The sequence below is a fragment of the Opisthorchis viverrini genome (assembly GCF_000715545.1).
Source record: "Opisthorchis viverrini unplaced genomic scaffold opera_v5_113, whole genome shotgun sequence".
Taxonomy (NCBI): domain Eukaryota; kingdom Metazoa; phylum Platyhelminthes; class Trematoda; order Opisthorchiida; family Opisthorchiidae; genus Opisthorchis; species Opisthorchis viverrini.
Window position 1 is genome coordinate 969,513 of NW_008751767.1, and position 11,005 is coordinate 980,517.

General features: G+C 44.8%; 1 protein-coding gene across 1 annotated transcript in view; it reads left to right on the forward strand.

Moving 5' to 3' along the window:
* T265_05728 (hypothetical protein) overlaps window positions 1-11,005 on the forward strand; it is a gene marked incomplete at both ends in the record, with an annotated part of 19,872 nt that overhangs the window by 2,492 nt on the left and 6,375 nt on the right. Inside the window, one exon of the mRNA XM_009170801.1 lies at window positions 398-901. Within this exon, the coding sequence (XP_009169065.1) occupies window positions 398-901 (504 nt within the window). The remainder of the gene's footprint in view (window positions 1-397; window positions 902-11,005) is intronic.

Here is an 11,005-nt window from a genome sequence, read left to right on the forward strand (position 1 = left end):
GGAAGAAACAACCCCTCTGATAGAACAGACTCTTAAAACCAACAAAAATCGTTCTCCTTCCCGGAGATTTCCCTCCAGAGATGTCCTTTTAGCCAGGTTTTCCATAAGGTATCGTCTGGTCTTCACCTCACTTTTGTGTGATTTCATAGCTTTATCAGTCTGGTGTTCATTTCTAATGGAATGAATCCACCAAAGAGAGCTGAGTGCTGCGAACCACGTGATGTGGACCCCATGACTGAAAGATGAGTAATGCTGAGTAATCCTGTCTAACTGAGTTAATCGCATCGCATGGACAAAGCACTACTTTCAACCGGTCCAAATTAGAGTAATGTTCTCGAGAGTTCAGAATTTCCCAAATCTATTTTTCTTTCTCGAATTCTTCCCCCCTTCTTCACAGGTTACTTCCGTCTGGCTTACTGTGGCATTCACGGGTGATCGATATTTGATGATATGTCATCCGTTCTTTGCAAAACGATGGTGCACCGTCCGCGTGACACGAATCAGTATCGTGATAATCTACCTGATGAGCGTTGTGTACGGAATTCCTCGGTATTTCGAATACAGAGGATTCGAAGTCTACGTGCCCAAATCCAACCCTATTGAAGACGAAGGTCTGCTGGAGAGTCTCCCATTGTCCGAACACTTTCAACGCATAGTCTGGTATGATTTGACCGAATTCGGAAGTTCCTCACAGTTTCGAACGTTCTATCACTTGTGGTCGTGGAATATTCTAGTGGTTGCCTTACCTTTTGTTAGTATTGCCGTAATGAACAGTTTCCTAATATGCGAAGTTCGACGGTCCCGAACAAGGAATGTGAAACAGAATTTGCAGAAGGTCAGCCGACGTCAGGACACGAACATCATGTTGATCGGAGTGATTGTTGTGTTTTTTATTTGTCAGGTGAGTGAATCCCCGTGAAAAAAACTCACCTTTTGAGGTATCTTCTTATGTGACTTGGATGCAGGTGCACTTAACTAATTGTACTGCATTTTCAAATAGGAATGCTATCACCACAGGTGAAAGTGAACTTGAAATGAGTACAAGTGACCTTGTAACGTTGTTCAAGTGTAGTTTGTCAGACGGGTGTATTTCACCTGACGACATCACTCGCTGCTCTTCTGTTTCGTATAAGCCAGGTATTTTTGTCAGTAGGGCATCAGTCGGATCCTGAATGGTTTGGATAGCAATCAGTGGAAACACCCTACTGCGAAGAATGCCGACAGTTCAAGTTAGGTAGTTTAGCTAGGCAGTTTACCCAAAAACTCTTTGTTTCTTGGTCAGATGACTTCACCGGAATGTTGTTGGAGGTTCGTGGCATTCTGCTGTTTCAGAATGACCCAGAATTATCATTGGCTGTCTGGTAAGATCAAGTCTGACGCTGTTCTTGAAGGTCGCTTCCGGTGACCTTGATCATCCACCTGACCAACAGCGATTTCAACCCACTGTTTGCGTTTGAAATTATTTTTTTGCTAGGTTCGGCCGTGATCTAAGTCATGTTTATTTAGCGAATAGGATAATCATTGTTTAGCGAAATATCTAGTTATTATGGCTTGATCTCAGGCTATTAAACTCACAGCCCTTTGCATGAATGCTCCACTTTTTGTCCAAAGTTCACCTTGAAGTTTGGATATTGATTCGTTCCAAAACACCACTTGTCTCGAACCAACCCCGAAAAGATGTCCGGTCGCCGGATTTCACTCAAAAGTAAACAAACACTTGCTGATGAATTACTGTCCAAGTGTTAGGACGCTGAGGAGTAAGACAAGTCAAGGTTTAAGTTCCCACAAGAGATTTATTGATTCCCCCTTTTTGGAGTAAACTGTGGCGATTCTGTGTGGTTGATGTGATCAAATATTGATAAGCGATGCTGTGAATGAACAGACCGATGTTGGTCAATAGCCGATCGGATTAAGCCATGAGATCTCACGGAGAAAGCACGCTATACATTCCGGTTTCTGCTGTGTGGGTAGATGAACGCCTTGTGCAGAACAGGTAATCAAGGTTGAAGAAACTGGTGAACAGCGGTCACCACAGCCTTACGAATCGTAGTTAGTTATTAGAACGACCTCATCACCAACGTGCATCGATGATGCCACCTCGATTGGTGATGAGAAATTTGCAATCCAACTGACAAACCAGGTGGACAGATCAACCACCACCGAGATAACTTTGAGGTTTTTGGTGGACCACAGCCCCTTAAAATGCCTTCTTATTACCTTGAACCCCGATCTGGATCGCCGCCTGATCGCCTGGTGCACTTGGCCAAACCAGAAAAGTCAATGACCGTGCGAACGGGCTGATCTGTTGATCCCTGTCGCGTACAAACGGTCAAAAGTGATACTAAGAATACAACTCATCTGTCAAGGGCAAGTGAAGAACAACCAATGAAATCAATCTGTCTCAACGAAAACGATTATTCCATTGGCAGTTATGTAGTCCCGTTACGTTCGGAGCTGGTTTTCCTGATAAGATTTACCGCCATAAATTTGTCTCGTTTTGCTGTGAATACGTACGTTGAGCAACACTCGGCTGGTATCCAGGCTTGATACATTATTCGGATTATTTTGACAAACATCATAATGGTATGGTATAGTACAATATGGTATAGTATATAGTACAGTACAGTATATAACATAATGTAGTATATATGTAGTATAGTATAGTATTCTTAAGTATAGTATACAGCATAGTATAGTACATACAGTATAGTATTTAGTATGGTATGTTGCATAGTTTAGTACAGTATATATAGCATGGTATAGTATGGTATAGTATGGAATAATGTGCTTTACGCCAACAGATTCGTGAAATTTCGAGTTACCTAGCTGGTAGACGTAGAGAGACGAAATAAAACGCGTTTGAGTATCGACTGGGATGGACGTAGCCCTACTGTATATGATCACCAACAAATTACTAAAACAGCCAAGTCGTTATCACAAACAGACTAGTTTTCTGCGACAGTTTTCGTCTCTATTACTTCTGTAATCCATCTACTTTCATAAGGGAAAGTCACCGACAAAATTGAAGTCTAGTAACTGTCGGTTTATCTAAGGCCGTCTGAATAGACGGCACTAACGCTTATATTCCAATCAAAGTCGCCTCACTCAAGGTCATCTATCTCATCCTTTTATTGGAACACTAAAGATGAAACAGTTTCAACCGCCGGAAAATTGATGTCTGAAAAACGCGCTGAGTCCCATTCCGTTTCCTCTCACGACACGGTACGTCGCCCTAGTTTGGAAAACGTGCGCAGATCGAAAGATAAAAACTCCAATCGGTTTGCGCACTTTGGGGCGCCAGTACGACTGTTAGTTTTCCGTTGTGAACTCATCCTTTCTACGGTGTTATTCCAATGATACAGTGAGGTAATGTTCTGTTAGAATTTGCAAATCGCACGTAATGAAATCTCTTATTAAAATCGCCAATATGAATTCAGGATCGGATTGGCTGATGGTGACCAAAGGTGTAAACGGCTAGTCCATTTTAGTTAGCCGTTAGTCGGCGTGAAAAGTTTAGTTTTGATCAGCCATTAATTTGTCTAGGCAACCCGCTGATGGCTGGTTTTTAGCTGTCAGTTAATCGATCTTCGCCAAGGCCTTGATGATAACCTAGCCAGTGGTTGTATTTTGACCGGATGATTGTGACAAAACATGTGATCCGATACAATAAATCCTCAGGAACACAATCACTCTATCCCGGTCAGATGATTAAAGATGACGTGGCTGAGTTTTGGGATTTGACATTTCGACGTATTACTCCCTTTTCCCCCGAGAAGATCCATGAATGTTCGGATGAAACCTTTTTACTGATCATGATTTTCAGAAAAACAGCCTGGAAGTGGTGCAGAGCAAGGTCACCTGTTGTCCAACGCCCGTGATTTGACATATGTCTACCCCTTCCGGCTTCAGCAGTGATCACTGTTTATGCCTGAACAGGTGAACATGTTCGCGCTTGAGCGGGAGGCTCGATTTCCGAACGACGACCCAGTAACATAACTTGGTTGTATCGATCGATTGGCCCGTCTGACAGGGAGGGTCACAGACGCTTGAAAACTGCTGGATACTTTTTGTTTCAGATCTTGATGGTTGCGGGATTTCACAGAATGCACGCTCGTTCGAACAGTGGTCCTCCTGTCGTGGTGCGACAATTCTGATGAGCTCACACCAAATGTGAGAAACACTGGAGTCGAGTTTCATTCCTATTAGAGCCCATCAGCAGTACAATGGCGGTGCCGGGGTTTGAACTCTGCACTGTGACATGTGAGGCTAGTGTATTACCGCTACTCTACCGGGGCATACTGGACTCAGGCCCCGGCATGGTCATCGGATATGTACTGCTGATGAGCTCTGATAAAAGCGAAACTTGAGTCCAGTGCTCCCCCCTTTGGTGTGGACTTACCAGAATAATTACGCCGGGACAGAAGGACCCTTGTTCAAACGAAATTCATGTGAACGTGCATCTATAAAATTCCGCAGCTGCCAACATCTGAATTAGTCACTTTCCTGAGGCTCATCCAGGAATTTCTCGAAACCAAACAGCTTACGAGAGTTATTTTCTCTGGAAGGACCGCCCGTGAAGACTTACACGGTGTGCCCTTGTTCCATAAACGATATTCGTCGGGAGGGATCTGACAAGCGAACCAGTCTTTGATGGGCCAATTGGTTCAATCTTAACAGTGCTCGCTATAGAAGGGAAAAAGGGTTTCTCAATTTCTTGAAGGAGCGACTTTGCCTTCAATTTGTCGGCCACCAAATGGTGTCAGATGACAACTTGTCCTGTATTCTGGTCTTTGTTGAACAGCATACACAACGACAGGTGAGTGTGGTGGTTTCTGCCAGTTGGATGGTGAGTTCCCAGGGCATACATACTTGAAGCAAACTCTCACAGAATGGGAGCGGATGGACCTTACTTTGGAGGTGGTATCTCTTTGGGAGGTGTGCCCCTGTACAGCGAATTTAATCTGGGCTCCCCATCCAATCAGAGCTGGTTTGATGACAAGCAGTACTGCTGGTTTAGAAGTGGGAGAATACCCAGTATATATATATATATATATATATTGTTAAATTAGGTGTTGGAAGAAGACCCATCTTTGCACAAATAACGAATTTCCCGAAATCGTCTGACGAAAATGCTTGTCAAAGTCAATCAACGCAGATTTGAACGGATTTGAACGTCAAAATCCATTTGGTCAACAGTAAACACACACTTTCCTCTCTCTCTCTCTTTCTCACCGTTTCTCCTTCTTGGAACTGTGTGCACGTCACATGACTCTGACAGTTCCCCACTTATAAATCATACTGTTTCCCGTAGTGCTTCGACGTCCTGATACGTTTGTGCACGGGCTCTTGCTCAGCCTTCCCCTCGAAAATCACGTGATTTCATCGATTTTTTAGTGAACGTTTGAAAGCTGCCTTCACTGAAGGTGCAAGATTCTGTTTAAAGCTTGGAAGACGGAAAAGAGCTAGAAGTTGAAACGGAAAATTGGGACTGTTTTTGGGGGATGTTCGTGAAAAGTATTCGTGGGAAATATTTGTAATGCACTACTCATAAGGTTGCTGAAAATCCATCAGCAACCTTATGAGTAGTGCATTACAAATATTTCCCACGAATATATATATACATGTATCGCGATATCTCGAATATCGTAGCGACTGAAACATCAGGCGGCCTGGTGCAGCAAATCCAGTTGCCTGCAAACATCACAAACGAGAGATTCAGATGGGTTCCAGGTGAGTCTCTCGAAAAACCAAATTAGTTTACAAATGAGTGTAGATTCGCCATTCGTGGGAAATTTTTGTTTTCTATGCTACACGATTCTTCTCCGGCTGGGAGATAGAATAGTCAACGGCTCGAGACCGAATCAAGTTTTTAACAGGTATTCTGAGGAAAGGGATGAAGGACTTTACGTCCAGCGGGGTGTTTGATAACGTTACGTGCGTATCACCACCTTCAGAGGAACTACCTGTGGGACCCATCCAATTGGGTTTATCCGGCGGATGAAGCCGTCTCAAACAGATTCCCTTTTCTTGTCCACCAACCAAATCCAACGTTTCCTTTATCCGTTTTCGAAAAACGTCGAGACGCAAAACCTGTCTGAATATTCCCGGTTCTGTTTGAATTCGGGTTAAATGGCAGTTATCCTCTCACCTTATTAGTGCACTGTTGATTATGTCCATAATACAAATCAGGTTTTTAGTATGGTTGACAGGTATGAAAATAAATACAATGCAGAATGGGAGCAGGTCAAAAGAGGAACTTATCGTCGGCGAGAGTCCCTTAGTGAAAATCCGGACGGCGGGAGCGTGTTTTCTCCACAATATTGCCTCTACACGTGTTCCATAGTTGTCCGTGGTCTTGTGGAGAGTGGTTGACCTCCTGCCACCTGCGCCCGCGCGAGTCTGTGTTGACTGTGTTCGATTTCCCTATATGTAGGTCCGTTTTCGTATACGTGGGCGCGTCAGCACATGAGTAGTTGCTACGCTCACTAGACGGGGCAGACAATCGATGTCCGATGAGTCAGCTTAGTGTGACGTGGTTTGTGAGTATTCAGAAAAAAGACAAGTCTCGTGATCCAGTGAGCGACTGTGAGCTGAACAGGCAAGTATGTGGGTGACCGGGTGGCTACAACCTCACCTGGACCGCATCATGTGAATTGTGCTCATTTGCTAGGGAGCTCTGTGTTTCAGGTGGGAGAATTACCGGGTGGAGATATTCTCCTCAGTTTCCTAAAATGTTCTGCATCATCACGACCGGTGGTGAACAAGGCGATTAGGCCCGGGGAATGCAGGAACCATTTCCGTGTTACGGGGATGTCGCTTCCACACATGCTAGGTGGTCTTAGTGTACTGTGTGGTTTCGTGGAGTACTTTCATCAAGCCGACCAATTTTCCACTATTGATGTTTACTGTCTACTTACCATCGGGGTGCATTTGGTAACGAGGTTCCCATGTTGGTAAATTCCACACCATGCCCTTTCTGTTACACGGATGTATCGAAACACAGTGTGCAAGGAGCTTCTACAGGCTTGGACGACCTTCAAAGAACACGATTCCTTTGGCTTAGTTCTCACACGGTAGGTAAGGCAAACCATTCTAGAAGATCCTGCATGTGTATTGCGTAAGGTTGGAGGATTGGTAACATGTGCGGTGTTGCAGCCTTCCAGGGACCAGTAAAGTCTGGCTTTCCTAACTCATCAGCATCGACTAGGAGCAAAAGACTAGAGGGGCCTGTATCCCCGTGTGGTTAGGTGAATGTGACTACAGGCTGTCACTTTGTCTGGGATTGAGCATCCCTCTAAAGATATGTGTATACATATAGTATCGATCTTATGAAGCCGGATGTCCCAAGGCACATCATCATGATCATTGTCAGCTGTAATAACCGCGTACTCGTCATACAGTGGTTGTAGTTGCCACGGTTTTGTTCACCGATGTTTTTTTTTTTGGGGGGGGATAGGTAGCTGAGCATTGGAGGCCGGAGATGATGAATTAGTGCGTAAATACAGCACTGTCAGTGGACTGTTAAGTCGGGGGATCGGGAAGGGAGCTATGCATTGAAGGCAACAGCTTGAATGCACGAGCGCCATTGGTGGCGCGACTGGGCCATGTGTGACAATATATATATATNTATATATTAGATTGCCGAATCTGCCGACCAAAATATAGCTTTAGGTGGTGTGTCCCAACCGGCGTAATCTGGAAATCAAACTGGAAAATGCACGTCCATCATCCGAGGGTCAGGAAAGACTGCCTCACCATCATTTTCGGTCAATAATCGCCCTCCACTTATTTCACATCTTTGTTCATCCCAGAAGATATTGTGTGACTCCCTCTTTTGTGCAATCCTGAAGATGGCATCCATGACTGGACTATGTGATTGCATTCCTGAAGGTTGGCAATACCGGGTGTTTCGATGAGAACCTATACGGCATGCCAATGGACGCCTACTGGGACAAATTGTTGATTGCCTGATCAATGAGCAGTACCTTGGCAGGAGTAAAGGAAGCCAGTCACTCGTATGAGGCACCGACTAGTCACTAAGCCGTCCTGTGAGGGTGAACGCGTCGAATAAATACCCCGCTCACATTCGCCTGGCGGTTATGGTGGAACAGCTGTTAGCCCCACATAATCCTCTTGATTAGTGGGTGCCCACACAATCGTAACTATTGGGACTTTTAAAAAAATATTCCAGACTGCTGTGTTTCATGTAGGTAGACAAAGTCACCAAACGAGAAAAAAGGTTAGCTGGGCGGACTGGGGAATTAAAGTAGCTGAAAGTTTGGCTAGGGGAGTTTCGCCCTACTGAATACAAAAACCGTTAAAGTGGACCATACCACTGAAAGAGAGAAGGCCTTCGATGTGGAGTTTTTTATTAGAGAAACACCAACTGAACAGTTACAGACTATTGGACAGGGGAGCAAAACTCTCATATGCATCTTGTTTACAAAACTGCACATCCATATTCTCCTTGAACGTGGCATCCTGAACCTTCCTGGACATTCATTGACTCTTACTCAATTGCAGGCAAATGCTACCAAGCGACTCTACAAAATCCGTAACAGAGAGACGTGAAGCGGATTTACGAGAAGGCACTACTCACATGCCTCATCAGTAGTATCCACCGTTACACATCTACCGTGACCACAATCTGAGACATTCGGTTCAAAACTTCTCCAACCTATTGTGGATACTTGTTCGCCTGGAATGTTTTTCGAAAGAATAGGTTTCTTTGCAAGACGTGTTTTTGGTGATTCGCGGTTGGCATTTTCCGTGGGGACTCGAAGTTGTGTGCATGTGGAGGACACGCTTCCCGTTGCAATCGTTTACATCGTAACGTTTATACCCAACCATTGAAAAAGAGCGAGTGGGATTCCGACCCCTTCCTTTTTTTTTTGAAACGAAGTATTTGTTTTGCATACAGCAACACTTGTGCTCTCAGATTTAATTTTAAAAACCTAGTTCGCTCGTTGATAACTCTCATCACCTCGTGTCCCTATAACAACCCAATTTGCAGCCGAAATTTTTCCTCATTCTGTGCCGATTAGTCGAGAATCCCTGTACTAACAAACCGGCTGAAGAAGAAGAATCTCTCCGTTCTGAGAAGTTGTCACCCGAGGAGCCAGTCAACACGTGACCGTTCGGCGTGACTCACGTGAATGAAGGGTGGCTAGTGTTTTAGTTTGCATAAGTGTTGGTTAATCACACTGGCGATCAATAGATTGCGGCCGAACAGTGTTACGTTCAACTGCTGTGGAACTGTTACCAGAACTGATTAGAATGTATCGTGGTAAAGCTGCCATTAGCTCTTCAAACGTTCAGATTGACAAAGAGGAAGTGAAGCTACAAAGCTGACTTGTGAAACTCGGTAACCAATCGGGGAACAGAGTATGCGGTGGCTCAACAAGATGCGGGGGCGGATGTCAGTCAGCGATAGACCAATCGAATCGGCTGTGTAAACCTGCAGGTCTAGGGGCATTTGAGCCTGCACGTTGGAAGTCACCAATGAGAGCCGAAACATGCTTCCTTGAACTTCTGGAACCGAAAAATGGCTTACTGTAACTCCTGATAGAACACAATTTTTCCTTGTTTCAGTCTCAGCTGTGACTTCTCGTAAGACGAATGAGTTAAGCATGGGTAATGATTTTTTCAGTCAGTCGCCCAACAAAAAGACTGGTCACGTAAATATTTTTTGCACATCACTTCAATGCACGAGTACTGAGAAGTTTTAGCATCTCAACGTTGATATCTTTTCGTTCTGTTTAGTCACCGCCGGGTTTCAATCGCTTTTCACCTGCTTGTCCGAAATAGCTGGACCTTATAAATGAGCGTGAGAAAGGAGCCCCTTTCTTTTCTATACGCAACGTCGTAATTTCAAAGTCAATGTGGACATACATTCCTCCGACCAAAAAGGTCGAAATTAAATTCTATAGCTCGGCAGCGGGCTGTCTGAGACATCGTTGTCGGATATTTGCGTTCTGTCATCAAATCTGGAAGTTCACACCACCGTGTCAGTGGAATAGCACGCTAGAAGTGCAAACGTCAAGTACATTCCAAACAGGAACGGAAAAGCGCCCTTGCAGAGAGGTTGAGGTCACTGACTTCCCGCTAACTGGTCCACCGACTGAGACCTCGAGGGCGTCGTCAAACATGTGGGCTTGGTGGAAGCGTCATGCCCAAGCATTCGTTCAGACATGGGTAACCTGCAGGTCCTTTGAGATCATGCATCTGTATTGACAAGAATTAAACGGGGGTTTGGCCTACCTAGAAAACACATAATACAAGTACACGCAACAGGAACTGGAAGATGTCCTCCAGCTGAATGAGCTGGGATGAATGAATGGGTTCAAGTAGATAATAGGGTTGACGGAAACCCGGGGACTGCGCCTACCCACCTGATGAGCCCCAAGAAGGGCGAAACCGGTCGTGGGCTGTCGAAGAGTTTTCAGCAACTTTGTGGGTAGCTTCCTTTGGGAACGGGAGGACTTTTGTTGAATCGAACTGGTTTTGCTGTTCCACAAAGGCTTAAACATTTTCTTAACGCAACACACTACTCACAAGGTTGTGAGCAACCCTGTGAGAAAATATGCTTTGATGTCGGAAATATCGTGCCGACCGCAACACGAGGAGCTATTTGTTCGGTTCATTGATCTGAAGGATATCATAGACGTGTGATTCAGCTGGAGTTTAAGTGAGTCTCCAGCTAACACTAACTTGGTTAACTGCAACGATTGTGCTAAGGTTTATATAGGACAAACTGCCAGGAAATTGCACACCAGAATTAGTGAGCATAAAAGAAGAATTAAGAAACCACCACGGAATGCGGAAGAATACCAAACGCCGGTCAAAGACTCAGCGATGGCGGCACATGCCTTAGACAAGGGACATAGAATAGATCTAGAGAATGCGAAGTTTTAAGACGGGGACTGCGATCTACATCACGGGGGCTGATAGCCGAGGCGGTGGAAATTACTAAGCACCACAGCGTGAATAGAATCGAGGGTGTGGA